At 33.6% G+C, this 15,309-nt stretch overlaps 1 protein-coding gene across 1 annotated transcript; it reads left to right on the top strand.

Moving 5' to 3' along the window:
• The first annotated feature begins 1,859 nt into the window (after window positions 1–1,859).
• Window positions 1,860–11,149, top strand: LOC142348295 (uncharacterized). The gene is made up of 2 exons (XM_075399592.1): window positions 1,860–2,103; window positions 8,918–11,149. Exon 2 carries the CDS (start codon window positions 8,924–8,926, stop codon window positions 11,024–11,026), a length of 2,103 nt encoding a protein of 700 aa, XP_075255707.1. The 5' UTR covers window positions 1,860–2,103; window positions 8,918–8,923; the 3' UTR covers window positions 11,027–11,149.
• Window positions 11,150–15,309: the final 4,160 nt, after the last annotated feature.

The raw sequence follows: 15,309 nt of genomic DNA, 5'->3' as shown, positions 1-15,309 counted from the left end.
AACACGCGAAAGTCTGCGCTTGAACGGATGAAGGTCTGGACAAACTCATTTTTGAGCACAGGAAGAGCGCTCGAAATGTTTTGAACGCACGAAAATCTGGACAAAAGTGTTTTTTCTGACATAGTCTGGACGGAGCTTGTTCACATGGAACTGTCTAGACATGCCAACTTTTGCTCTGGCCTTTCAGCTTGTGTGTAGATAGTACGAAAGGTCAGATAAGATTCTGTAGAATTTCTTATTTTTGTCGTTAAGCTTCTAGCTGGGGACTGGCTTGTGCCCAAAACTCTATCAAAATTCCGAAAGATTTGTTCGGTGGTTCCCCTTGTTGTAGGGAGTGTAATATGCCGTCGCAAAAACTTTTTGGGACAGCATAGTACACTCCTTATTCAATTGTTTGAAAACTTCACTCCGGATAATTGAATTAATGATCACGAATCGTAGTGCCAGCAACTAAAAAAGTTATAGCCAGAAACAAATAATTGAATTACTTCAACAATCCAAAAGTAATTCTTCCATCAAAACTAATTAATAGTTCACAATAATTCAAATCAGGTCAATCAAACTATCCACAAGTATCCGGAACGCACACAATTCACTTCCTAATCCAATGAGCTATAACAAGTTTTGCCTCCCAGTAGCTATGTTACTGGCCAGAAACTTATAATCTTCTCAACCAAAGGTTTTGAATTACTATGCATTTTCACTCACAACTAGGCATCTATGTTAGGTATGCAATTTTGGGTTTTGGTGGGAATTCTTAAATAAATACCATTGCTATTCCCAAACTCTTCCATTCTTTTTTTGCTGTAATCATACTCGATTCTGTCCGTTTAATGACATCTGAGTATAATTCTGAATATTTCTGACACTTGATCACTTTGCGAAGCTAGTCTCTTTTGTTTACATATTAAATAACGATAAATTCCACTCCAACTTACATTTCTCAAGTTGGTTCCTTTTGTTTACATAGTTAATATGCTCAAGATTGGCTCTTAAACCCCGCAAACTAACTGACAACTCAAAATTATAGCTTCAATGTCATGTAGTTTCGATGAACATCTATTATAAATTCTACAGATGCATACTCAAATCTAAAAACTTTGTTTCTGTGATGTAGAGAAATTGAGCGTAAAATCATACTGACAGATTTCCACCGTTATTTCATAAAACTTTTTTGCAGATTTCTGTTTTTGTGTACAAATTGCAATGGAGCAAAAAACCATCAATCGATGGGCTTCCATGAAAATGATCCATAGATGGACTTCTCTAGGACTCCAACTAACGCATTCCATATGCCACCCGTTGTATATCCGAGCCTTAATATTATTCTTATGACTAAAGACAAAATGAATGAAATGCAATCATTGTGTTTTGACGAGCAAAATATTATTTGGGAGAAACTTTTGGTGCCATAAACAAACAGATTCCTGTTCTTTTTTTTAAAAAAAAAATATCACCAATTTTTTTCAAGCTGAAGAAGGAACGCATGTAAACGAATTCAATGTTGAAATTAAACACCCTCAGTATACGGCTCTAATATATGCTAAAGTCTGTCGACATCTTAGCCGCAGAACAAGCGTTACTTTTTGCCTGTTGATAGGCGAATTGGCCGACAGAGGTTTAAGTCGACTACCAGAAAAAAAAAGGAATTTATGCTAGATACCCGACTGTGCAACGATTATAATGGTTATGGGCAAACTGGTGTTATTTTAACCTATCAGAATTGTGGACCAATAAGAATTAGTCTGTCGGCTATATCTCTTCTTTTCCTTTTCGGCTAAACCCCCTGTCGGCCAATACTATTAGAACTTTAATCCCTATATTGTCATGCGACATTCTGTCGACATTTCTTTTAGAAACAACGTTGTAAATGTTATCAGATCTGGCTCAAGCATGCTCTACAGCTAAACAGAATACATTCAATGTATATAGTTTCTATATATAGACTATAACCGTTTCTTTTCTAAAAGTTGAAATGTTCACGATGCATCTCAACGCATAACTGCTGCTGATTGACTTCTGAGAAAAGGAAGCTTGAAGAACAAATTCAACTTTTGACCCAAATTTATCATCATATAATCAAAAAAGAATTCACAGACAAAGGTTAGTTTCTTTCGATTTGTTTTTGAAGTTTTCAATTACCCATTGTAGTTAAAATCATCGGTCAGCCATCAAAAAACTTAAATTTGGTTTTTTTTTAAATCTGTTGTTATTGTTCCGACCCCCACTTTAGTGGGGAGGGAGGAACTATATACTCAAACGGTTTTTTTTGTTCACACAATTTTAGCCGACTGATATATTTATGGTAGAGAGCTGTGAGTGGTATCATTAGAAAGCCCTTTCAGTGTAGAATATGGAATTGAAAGGATTTTTTTGATTTTTGCTTTTCTTAGGGAATTAACGAGGTTTAAACTCTTGTGAATAATAGACGGATTTCCATTTTTTTCAAATTTTCCGGTATTTTGCCTATAATTTTGTCAGTATGGCTTAAGTAAATTAAAATTGATTTAAAAAAGTGTTGTTTTGTTTGTTTTTTAAACATCAAAGAGGTTTGAGGAACTTCTTCATCTAATTTTTTGGCTTGAATTTTTGCTACAATTTTCAAAAAATCAGCCGTTTTTCATCAAAAATTGCAAAAAATAAGCTTCTTTAGTCATTTTTGCTTAAGCTTACCGGAAGCAAACACTTTAACATGCTGAAAAAATTCTCTTTATTTCCAAACAGGGCTAATTTACCTCTCTGCTTTCTTTGAAAGGTTTCTGGGTTTGAAATGTTGCCGGTTTCTAGCTAATATAACTCGATAAATATACAAACAACATCACTTTTATCTGATAATTACATGTCTTGTCAAATTGCTACATCCATCAAACTGGGAATAATTGAATGTTCTTAATGAACGAACGAACAAAAAGTAATGGCCGGGCTCGTTTTGGTCTGAGCGTTGAATTGTAAAATCCAAAAAAAATCCGGATTGTAATCTGCGGTTGTCTTTTTTCTAAAAAAAAACTTTCGCCTTTTTATGTTCTTGTCATAAAAGTACATTTTACATCAAGGCTCAATATTGACGGGTCTAATTGGCTTTATAAAAATTTTTGCCAGGTAAAATTTTTTGACCTTTTTAATCGAAAGCTTATTTTCGTTTTGACATTTGAAATTATTTGTTTTCAAAATAAACAGGATTGTAGAGCTTTGCCACTATTTTCCCCCCTTATGTTCGTCAACTTGTAGCTTAGTTTCAGCACAGAGACAATGCATTTTCTACATAATTAAAAGATAATCTCTTTTGCGGTTTTACGCTTCAAGAAATATGTTTTCTGGCTTGGAAACTCCTTGTCTGATTTTTGGACATTTGCCCGTTGTTCAGGTTTTTCTTCTGGTTATGTCACATTATTGAATTGCCGATGTGCCATTTTTCAAATCATTGGTGTTCAAATCTTATGCAAGATTGAACATTTAATATTTTAAGGAATGGATTACTGTTTATGGTCTTTGACACCGTTTTCTATAAGAAAATAATGAAATTTTTGCACTCTGTCTTTAATTGCCTTTTTCTTGTACTCGTATAAGAATTTTTGAAACATATAAGGTTTCAGTGGCTTGTTATGGAAGAACACATGAGCTTATTTGCTGATTTTAGTGATTAACTGAGGGTTTTCATCTCTTTGGAGACAATTATTTGAAGAAAGGTAAAGAAATAATTTAAGGTTACGGAAATTTCATCTTAAGTTCTGATTATCCATTTTTACCTAGTCTCATTAATAACAGATCACAAATAACATTTTGACGTAACAAAAGGCGCGTTTCGAGATATCTATTTTGTGGTGAAACGATTAAGTTTTTAACTGCTTCGACAACGGTTTTTCGCAAAAAGAAAATTAATTTCGGTTTGTTGTCCGAGTTGAAGCTCTTTCGTTAAACGTATAACAAATGTTGCTTAGTGGCAGCTCTAAGAGGCTCCCTTGGTGGAATAAACGAATATTGGTAACCTTTTCCTGCACATCATCATTCATCATTTTTCAGCTGACAAGTTTTCATTACTTTGAAATTAGTTCTTTTCAAAAAGGTTATCATTTTGCTTTGCATCATTTGTATTTGTTGTTACCAGGTCATAATAATAACTGGTAAGATGTCAAGTTTTTGGCATCGAAGGAAAGCGCAACTGAATGAAATTAATTTCTAGTGAATTTTTGAGTTTAATGGCCTCGACACCGGTTTTGCCGAAAAAACATAATTTATTTTTCAATTTTTGTTCCTTTGAGTTTCTTTTTGTAATAGATTTACTTATTTTGAATAATGCGAATTTTCGATGGCTCCTGCTGGAAGAATGATTTGATCCTATTTAATAATTGAATTGATAGCTGATTGATTTCATGATTTTTATATAATTTTTCTTTTACAAAAATTTTAGTGTTTCTTGACATTGCATCTTCTGTTTTTCTTTTTATATATTTTCGTTAATTATCAACTCTCTTTAATTAAAGGTCACATATCACAGTTTTGGTGCGTCAAAAAAGGGGCAGATAAACATATCTAAACTTTTCAGCAAATTGATTATCGTTATAACGATTATGACACCAAATTTTGAATTTGTTTTTGTCTGCATTCGAAGATATTTTTGTTAATGTATGACATGATCTGGTTAAAAAAAGATCTCATTGACTTCATTTGTATGAATAAATGAAGATGTTTAATATTTTGAATTTATTGCTGATTTTTTATTAACTTTGAATGTAACTGTTTTAAAGAAAAGTTTTATCTTCTGTTGTCTCTTTGTCTATCTGTTACCTAATGTTATTATTTTCAGGTGATATATCACGTTGCTGGCATACAAAACAGACGAAGTTTAACATGGCTAAAATTTTGAATGACTTGATTATGGTTTTCCGACAATTTTTTTGGTGTTTTGTCTGTATTTGACCTTTTTTATGTAAACATAGTATCCTTTCTAATCAAAAAAGTCTCCATGGTCCCGTTTAGAGAAATGTACAAGCTTTTTTTATAAATTTTGGTTAAATTCATAGCTAATGATTTTCATGACCCTTAAATTAATTGTTTTCGAAAACTAAAAACGTTGTTTTCAACTCTCCTCTTTTTTTGTCTGCTTGTTAGTCTCATTAATGAGCGGTCAAATATCACTATATTGACCTTCAAAACATGTGCAACAAAGCATTTGTTAAGCTTCGACGCCAATTTCGACACCATTTTTCTTAGGATTTTTCAAAATGGCCTCGACATCGTTTTCTTGCAAAGCTTTTTTGAGTTTTTGGCTTTCTGTATTTGTTGTTGTTTTTTGTAGTCGTATTAAAAAACCTTACTAATGCAGGTCTCGATGTTTTATCTAATGGAACTGTAAATGATCGTAATACGAACGTATATAATGGTTTCAGTTCATATCTGATGGCTTTATTTCTTTGGAACCAACTGTTTTCAAAAGTTATGAGCGTAAATTTTAAGTTAGCCAAGTTGTTGTTTTTTGACTTTTTCTTGCCGTGTCTCATTAAGCATTGTTCCAAATGTTTTCCAGTGCCAAATAATGAAAGTTATTTGTTTAGTTTTGTTTTTATCTGACGTTAATTAGTCTTTGTTATTAATTTTTCTACATATGGAAATCGAGTCTTGGATGCTGTAAATGATTGATTTTGTTCTTTCTCTTGTCTCGTATTCTTAATAATGGCAAATTTCAACGGCCCTCTGAAGCAGCGTTTTTCGAAGTTCAACTTAGTTGGAGTTGAATTTTTCATTCATACACAAGTTATTTTCGAAAAATTCCTGAGGTTTTGAAACTTTTCAATCCCTTCCCCATTTGTGAGACAATTAAGCCGAAAATGTGGCTGAGCGGGTCGGAAAAATATGTGCAAACGCACAGTACAGGGCCTCCTTGTTTTATGTCAACTCAAATTTTCTGTTTGTTAGCTACTTACGACCAACGGGTCGAGCTCAGGGCAAAAAGATAGGTGAATAACTCAAATTAACTCTTGAGTATCAGAACATAGATTAAGAGCATACACAGTGAACTGAAACTTAGCATACCTTCATGAAAAATATGTTTGCTAACAATCTTGCTATATCTTGTACTTACCATAAAAACATCAAGATTTGTGCAAAATTGCAAGATTTTTGAATGGCTGTCAAGAAACAAGATCTTGGCAAGATAGCCAAAACGATTAACCATGACATGGCAACAAATACAATAAAAAGCATATTTTTAGCAAGCGTCAATTTTTTTGGCAATTTTACTAGAAATATGCAATTATGTACTGCAGAACGTTGCGAAAAAGTTAGGGTATTTTAAAGTAAATTAACCTAAACAATGTTGAGCTAAATCTTTACCTTAGCTCAAACTATAGGGTAAAGTTAAGGTAAATGTTAACTTATATTTATCTTAGCAAAAGTTTACCCTGACTTGGTTAAGGTAAATTTATCTAAACTTTATTTAGTGTGTTGAGTTCTCAGAAAAGTTTGATTTTTGTTTGCTAAGAGCTGTCAAGAATTTTTTTGGTATACCTTGAAAATTTACCGTGAAATTTTGATATTTCAGGATCTATATTGATATTTCAGGATGTTTCAATTTTTGCAAGAAGTGTGAAGATCATGCATGTCTCATCAAGTTTTACCAAGTTTCAGTTCACTGGGTGCACTCAGAAACTCTCATGTGAAGTGAAACGACACATTTTTTTTCATGTGATGAATAATTACACAACTTGGTGAGAAAATGCGTCCCGTTTAATTTCACATAAAAATTTTTCTGGTTGAATGAGCGCAAGAACAAACTACCAATTTATTAGGCATTTAATCTTCATTTTTTAAAGTTGCTCTTATAAAAGATCATGAAATCATTATGAATGCGAATACTTTACGAAATCTTATTCTAGGTTTTAAGTGCAGAACGCCAAGTTACGTCTTACAAGATAAGATTGGACCGGTGTTCTGACCCAATTCTATAATATTTCGCACATTTCTAAGCAAAAATTTTGGTTGAATTGGGCAAAAAAACAGTTGCTCGCTAAAAACACCAAAAAGAAAAAGTCCAAAACTTGTTTTGCTTTTTGTTACATAAGATAAGATTTATGATTAAAAGAAAAGCTTTTTTCAAATCTTGTGGCGCTTCTTTTTGAGTTGTAACCAATCAAAAAGTATGAATGATGTTTTCAAGGTTTAGACAATTGGTTTTGAATTATTACTGCTCAGAGGATGATAATGAAAATGAGTCTTTAACATGATAATGGGTTTCAGAACACTTTTTAAAAAAAAATTCTATGTTTTTGTCTCGTCAAAAACAATTGCTGTAAATTAAACGGGCTTCAGATTACCCTTTGTAACCCAATTGTTATGCAAAACATGAACAGCCACAAGATGGTCTCTGAAGAAAAAAGTTGAGAACTGTTACCGAGTCTTTTAATGTCTTCAAAGTAAATGCAGCGCAGTCGAGAATTAGTGGCCAAAACTGCCGCGTCAACAGTGCCAGCTTTGAATCGGTTCTCCACTCCCGAATCTATTTTAGAACTTAAGATTGCTCTTCTTAATTTCTCTGATATATGAGGCCTTTTTAAGAGATCAGATCTAATCGAGCCTTTTCTGGCGTGTCATTTTCCTGAAAAATCGCATAAAATAAAATTTTTGTGTGATTTACACTGCGAAGATTTTAGAGGGTTGATTATGTGGAGAGTTTTGAAACAACTGCCTATCCTGTAAGACGAAAACCAGATATTGCGCAAGATCTCTTGCGAGGCAGGTTTCTCTTGCACGATTTCCCCTCTATCTTGAATTACCTGTACCATTTTGCAAAATGTTTCGCATTGGGTATGTTCTGCAAATTTTAAATAGTAATCATCAATACAAATAATTTTTTGATAAGATAATTGACAACCTTGGGTTGCAGTAAAAACAAACTACCGTCTGGCCGGACGGCTTGATCTCTAATGATAGGCGAGGGGTTAGTTTTGGTTGGAGCACGCTTAAGTTTAGGGATGATGGCTGCATACTGAATGGGAGACAAGTTGCCTTTCACGCCATAAAAATTTCATTTCAAGAAAACAAGGAAGTTCTGTTTTCAAGTTCTGCTGTCAAGGAATGATTTCATTTCACTGTTCACAGCTAACCCTAATACAACCCAACCAAATTAGCTGGCAAAAATAGTTAAGCTCCTATTTGTTCTCCCAATAGTTCAATACTTCAATTGCTGACATTTGTTCACTCATTGTGAACCATGAAGTTTGCGGTTACATCAGCAACTGCTTAAATTTTTTTGATTTCTCTCCTGCAAAGAACTTGAATGTCATTATCTTTTCTTTGAGCTATCTAAAAGAGCAAGATTATTGAGAAGTAAACACGATACCCCGATTTTATAAGCAATTATTCTGTTTTGTATTTAAAATACAAACAAAATAATGGGTGAAAGTGAAGCATTTACTTGGTTCAATCATTACTAGGGTAGTTTTATTATTTGTTACGTAACACTTAATTTTGTATTTATCAATCTTCTAAAGAGCAACAATATCCGTAAGTGGTAATCTGCAATAGGATTTTCAGTTAATATTGATAAATTACGGGAAATTTCTACTTTTTTTTGCAAGTTAGCTTTCCTTTTATTTCGACCGAATTGATACTTTGTTTTGCTGAAAATTGTGACAGCTGAAAAGCAGTTATTTGCTCAGTAATATTGAAAGATTGCAGAAAAATTTTTATTTTTTTTAAAGTTTAGGGCAAAATCAATGCATGATTAGTTGAGCGCTAATCTGCACCACCCTGGTCTTTTGAACACTGTTAAAATCTCTGTTAAGAAATGATTTAGTTGTAGTGCGCTGAATTATTGCACACCTCTCGATCCGAGATTTTCGATTTCCTGTTTTCTACCTTTTTAGAGGAAAGCTTTAGGGAATACAAAAAACACAAAGGGTCAAATGTTTTGAAATTAAAGGAAATAATGGCGACACGAGACATTGAACAAGAAATGGTAGACAAATTGGTAGTGGTTCCAAAACCCCCAGTTGAATTACATCTACTCAACCCATCAATCGACTCAATTCTGGGAAACAGCAAAGCTGTGCAATCACTAATCAACGCTAATGTTTGTGGACTTCTCATTCGGAATCAAGTTCACGAATCCATCGTATCTCAGACGGATACAAACTCCAACCAAATTTCAGACGAAAAAATGTCACAAGGTTGCGTTTTCTTTCCTTCAACTTTTGACAGGGTTATCGTTGTTAAATATGTGAGCAAGCTTTCAAACGACGAATCGGTCAATTATGTTTTGCGCTCAATAGAACATCAACTTGACGATTTGAGCAATGTTGTCCGTCAAGTAAACGGAAACTTGGATATAGCGGCTGGTCAATCTCTGCCAGTTCAAATGATAATATGCTTGCCCTCCAAAGTCAAAAAGTCTGGAAATTTTACCAAGTTTCAAACTTCATTCGTTGTAATGATGGAAGATGAATCAAAGTTCCCGAACATTAAGCAAAGTGGAGTTGCTATCGACGAAAAAACTTTGAAAAAAGAGATAACAACGTCCCTTAAAACAGTTTGTTCTCAAAAATCAGACATATTTTCCAAACTTATATCCTTTTACGATCAAAAATTAAACAAGGAACAGCTTTACGAATTGAGTTCTGAGAACTGCAAATTTATGAATAACCAGTTTTCCAGAATCGGAGAAGTTGACGATATAATTCAATTGTACAATTTCTACTTTCCAAATCGAATGAGCGAATTGGAGTCGATTCCGCACTTCAACCAAATTACGGATAACATGTTGTATAATTACACAGACGAAGGGGACCCCGGAAAATTACCCGACTACGCCTCCTACATGGGCGAGGTACGTCTCTTCTCCGAGTTACTATTGTCTAAGTTGGAAAACCCGTCTGGAATTTTGATAAAAGCATTCTCAAACGTTCATTTGAAAACATTAATGAGTCCCGATGGCTTACAACCTCAGAATTTTGAGATTGACTGGCTTTATCTGGGAAACGGAAAAATTGTCGTGTTTGAAGTTGGAATGTCAGAAAATCCCGAGGAGCCAAAACGTCCAATTCAGAATAAAATCAGCCAGTGTATAACTAAAATAATTCCACAAATGCAGCTGATTTTGTATTCGTTTTGGGCTCCGTACCAGCAAAAAATCGACTCAGAGCGTAAAAATTTTGACCAGTTTCTGGAAGACAATTTAAGAGTGATCATTTTCCTGCCGGAGGTCGGCTACAGAGCGTTCGCTCGGGAAATTGAATCAATTGGTGCGACGTTGAACAACTACAGTCACTTATCTAAAAAGCAACGCGCAGACGATTTTATTATCGATCTGCAAAGAAACAGGTTACAAGTTACAAAATGGTTAACATTTTTAGTTGGTGGCGACAAAGCGTGTGATGAATTGAAACTTTTTCGGATAACTGATGATTTTAATGTCGCAGAAAGCTTGCACTCAATTGATGAAGTTTTTCAGAACTCTTCATCGTTAGAGGACAGCCTAAGCACATACGCTTGTTCGTTGTTTTCTGTTGCCGGCTTAAACGTTGTACAGTTGGAAAACGGTCACGTGGATAAAAACGCGCTTGATGTTGACCAACGTTATCTTCCATTTTTTGCCAGATGGTTCAACAAAAAAGTAAACATCAAAAACGAACCAGATTTAACCGATACTGACAAAAAAGCTAACTTTAACCTTGTATTGAGTCCACAACAACATCGAATTTTATCAGACAGTAGCAAAAGTCATTTGATTGTATCGGGACAACCAGGAAGTGGGAAAACTACACTTATCCTAGCCAAATGTGAACAAATGGCCGAACTTGACAGTGTCGAGGAAATATTCTTCCTGTATGATAAAGACAAACGTCTGTTTCGAAATTATCTGGATAGACTTATAAAATCTAATTGCAGTCAAATTATGAACAGAAAGATGACGATTCAAGCAATGGATCCGGATAATGATGATTTAGCGCCTTTTCTCAATCGCATAGAAAACGTAGTCAATTTCCGCACAATAATTATTGTTGGTGTCAAAATATATACGAAGGAGTTATGAGGATTGCTGCATTAGGCTCGGACCGCTCTGATCCTTGATTTTCATTGAAATTTTCATTTTATAGCGGGGCTTTCTTTATGATACAAACAAGGAGGCTCGGAAATGTGCGTTCGCACATAATGTTCCGAACCCGCTCATCCACGTTTTTATTTAATTGTTTAATTGCCTGCCAAATGAGGAAGAGATAGAAAACTTTCAAATATTCACAGCGTTCAACAACTAAGTGAAAAAAAGCTGGGTTAGAGGGCCAATGAGAGTTGCCATAAATGAAAACAGCAGACAAGACAAACTAAAATAAAATCATAGCAAACATTAATTACGACTAAAATTTGTTGTCTATGTTTAAAAAAAGCACTTAAACACAAATTGAATATATAATCGGATAAAAATGGAATTCAACAAATTAACTTGTACTTCAATAGATAAGATATGAGACCTCTCAATAATGAGACTCGGTAACAGGTCGGCAATTAGGAGCAAGAAGGGCAAAATTCAAATATGCATTTCTAATTTTGAAAAAAAAATAATTTTGAATTGATTGAAAACAAATACGTATCAACTCGGCTCATTAGGAAGATAAAATGATACTTAATAGGAAGCAATTAAAACCTTTCATTATCCGTAATGTGTCAGACGACTACAAAAAGAACGTCAAACACTGAAAAAATCATTTAAATTAACAAGAAAGCGGTGTCGCAACCCTAAAAATTTAAGCCATTTATGGAAAACATTAAAAATCTTTAACTGCGCATTTTTCAACGCCAATTGTGCAACCCCCTTAGTGCGATAAGAGGGCACAAAAATACAAAAAGGACAATTGTGCCACCGCAATGGTTTAAAACTGACAAAGAAACAGAAAAACTAAGAAATGGGCAAATGCCCAAAAATTACAGTTTTTTAATGAAAATGCATAGTACCAAATCCGAGAGACCGTCAGTTGAAAATAAATCAATAACAAATTGATGACGAGAAAAAAGATATGGCCCTGATCCACTAGAAAACAAATGCGACCTGTCAATGCGACCAGGCAAGAAAACCAAAAACTCAAACTCTAGAAATCGGATGCAACTGTTACAGAGACAAAACTACAAAATTTGACAGAAAAAAAAGACAAATCTGAGAAATCCACTGATATTTTCCAAACGAATATTTTCGAGAATTCAAACAAACCATAACCTTTCACCTTCAAAAAAATATATATTAACTTGCAGCCACTCAGGAAGCCAGTTGTGCTTGTTATTAATGAGACTGAAACAAGACGGGAAGAAAACAAGAAACTAATCGAAACCACAATGTTTAAGCCATTAGAACTCTACGATATTGAAAACCATTGAAAATTTTAAATTTAGAACGAATTTGAAATTTTTGCTTTGGTCTTTTTTTAATTTGAAGAGACACTCTTTGTAAAAATTCTTTATTATCAAAACAACAAAAAGAACCACACAATTTGAAAAGTCACGAAACTCTTACGAAAATACATTTTTAAGCTCTAAACACATACACAAAAAACATAATAAAGACCAGAAAAAATGCTGCAAATAACAAAACGTTGATGAGCCCTGGCAGTATTGAAGCTAAATTACCTGCAGACGACAATAAGAACAAAAATCGGGAAGTTCGAAAACATTTTTTATAAAAAAAACAATTAATTTAAAATCATTAAGTCCCGTTAACTATCGGCGGAAATCAATAAAAATTTTCAATTAATTTTTTATAGAAGAAATTAGGGCCATTGATTGTCAAAACTTTGCTGTACAACAACAAAAAGAACAAGAATTAGAGACAAAAACAAAAATGTTCAATAAATTTTGCGAGAGAAGAAGGGTTTCGCGGGCATTAACAATATAAGCTATTCGCTGAAATGTTTCAAATGGTTTTTTTGTGCCTTATTTTTATGCCAATTAGAGCCGTACTTAATGTGATAATTTGAAAAGGGAACAAATAAAGCCTCATAAATAGGTAGTTAAGCAAAAAATCAAAAAAATTTATGAAGTTCTGTAGTGTGAAAGCCAAGAAACCATAGGTTAAATACAAAATCATTAAAGTAAGTGTCTTTAATTTCACTTGGAATTTATTCTGCCCAGTATGTATGAAGACTAAGCTACATTTGGACATAAATAAGACCAAAAAATGGGTAAACTTCAAAATTTAAGTGAAATAAAAAAACATATTCAGAGACATGGGAGTCATTAGACACCAGCTGAAAGCCTTTTATAGGTTCACCTATATCTCTTCAAGAAACGCAAATGCATCTGAAGCGGCGAAGTCATGAGGCGTTGCTATTGACTTAATTTTGTAAAAAAAAACCTGGAAAACTTTAATAACAAATGTTTGCTATAGGAGTACGGCTAGCATTTTTGAGGAGTTTTCAAAGATTTTGACAGCAAATGTTCGGTCTCTACTTCAGGAAAGGGGAGCAAAAGGCGTAATTGGAGCCATTTTTGGTTACAAAACACTCAAATTTATCAAAAATTTTCACCAAATGACTAGAATAAGACCAATTTGCAAGCCTCTTCTATCCCTATTAGTAAAATCAATGACATTGTTGTTAAGAATTTTAACGAATTTTAGCAAAATTGGCCAGAATTGGGTCTAACAATACGCAAAATCTGAATAAAAGCAAAAGGATTCGGTCTATTATTCAGGAAAGTTAAGCCTCGATAACTCCCTTTAAAAAACGATTATCAAAGAAATCTTTTAAATACCATATTCTACCATGGGCGGGCTTTCTAATGATACCTGTCTCAATTCTCTACGATGATTATGTCAATCGGCCAAAATTGACTGAGCAAAAAACCCATTTGAGTATATAATTTCTTCCCCAAAAGTGGGGCGCAGCAATATTTCCGACCAAAATCTTAATGTTTTCATCAGTTTACATTCCAAAACTTCAGATTAAGCTTTTAGTTTTCTGAATTTTTTTACACCGAGCTGTACTAATTTGGGTGAGGACTAATTGTTATTTGAAAGGCAGCCGTCAGTTTCAAGCCTGAGACTTATTTCAAATTCTTTGATAAAATTTTGGTCACCAATGAGGTTTCTATTTATCAAACAGAAAAACTTCTGAAACAATCAAAAAATTGTCACCGATACACAACCTTTCATAGTTCGTATAAAACTAAACACAACGGCATTATTTATTTAGTAAAATTATACTTTCATCTGTTAAGCATCTTGTGAAAACTGAGACTTTTTCTTAGTTTTAAGAGGGCTACCTGCCTGCTCTGAAAAAAAATTATTTCGAAATTAAATAATTGAGCTCAAACTTCGGATCACACTCAAAATTTTGAAAGGGACGTCTAAATGTAATACAAATCGTAAAATTAAAACAAGGCTTGTCCCTAAACTTCAAAATAAGTCAATGCGTGAAGCTAAAAATTAAATGATGCCTATCGACGTTTTATAAATAACTCCAAATTTTTCCAACATTTTTCATCAGAAAATCTTGCAAAAACTAGCAGCCGCGTGATATTGTTGTATTGTACAGCTCATTTTCAAAAAATAAACTGAATTTTCTTTTTAAAAAGACAAAATATTACAGCGCCTTAAAAACAAGACTGACGCTTTTTTTAATAAATTAAGTTTTGAAACCCTTTCGACTTTCCACAAAATACTAAGTTACAAATATTAGGTTGAAAAAATTACTTTCTGTACAATGGAAAGCACAATTTTCAGTTCACAAGCACTGCATTCGGATTCTTATCTATTTCAGTAACAGAAATTTTGAATTGAAAGCTGATTTTCATCAGCACAGAATAAGGATAAATTTTCCTTTTTAACTGAATTTTGAAATGTGATGTGACCTATACAATTCAATTAATTGATTTGACCAATTATTGTAAACAATTTTAAACGCAATTCATACAGAAAATCCATACTTTGACAGGATTTTTCACCTCTATAAGTTACGGTTGTTTGAAGAGCAAACAATTTTTGTTAGCACTGCTTCTAGATTATTTTTTGACACCTCAAACCAAGTTTTTGTAGCATTTTTGACTTCACTGACCTCAACCTAATGAATTCCTTCTTATGAATTGATGTTAAGAGTTAGAAAGTTGAGAAAGAACAACCTAACGTAAATTGTGCATAAATCTGCTTCTAAAGTTCAAAGTATACTTGGCTGAAGACTTGAAGTCTTGGGGAACAAGAAGAACGAGCGAACGGGTTACAAGAGATGCCCAAGTTCGAAAAGCTTAAGAAAAGTTGGTCTAATGGATATAGCACAATAGGCGTGAAAGTAAGAGATGCGGTGGTTCGAATCCAGCACTGAGCGATTTTCACAG

Source organism: Convolutriloba macropyga, chromosome 10 (genome assembly GCF_964194025.1).
Source record: "Convolutriloba macropyga chromosome 10, txConMacr16.3, whole genome shotgun sequence".
Lineage (NCBI taxonomy): Eukaryota > Metazoa > Xenacoelomorpha > Acoela > Convolutidae > Convolutriloba > Convolutriloba macropyga.
The sequence above is the reverse complement of the archived record's forward strand: the minus strand, read 5'-3'. Positions and strand labels throughout refer to the sequence as shown.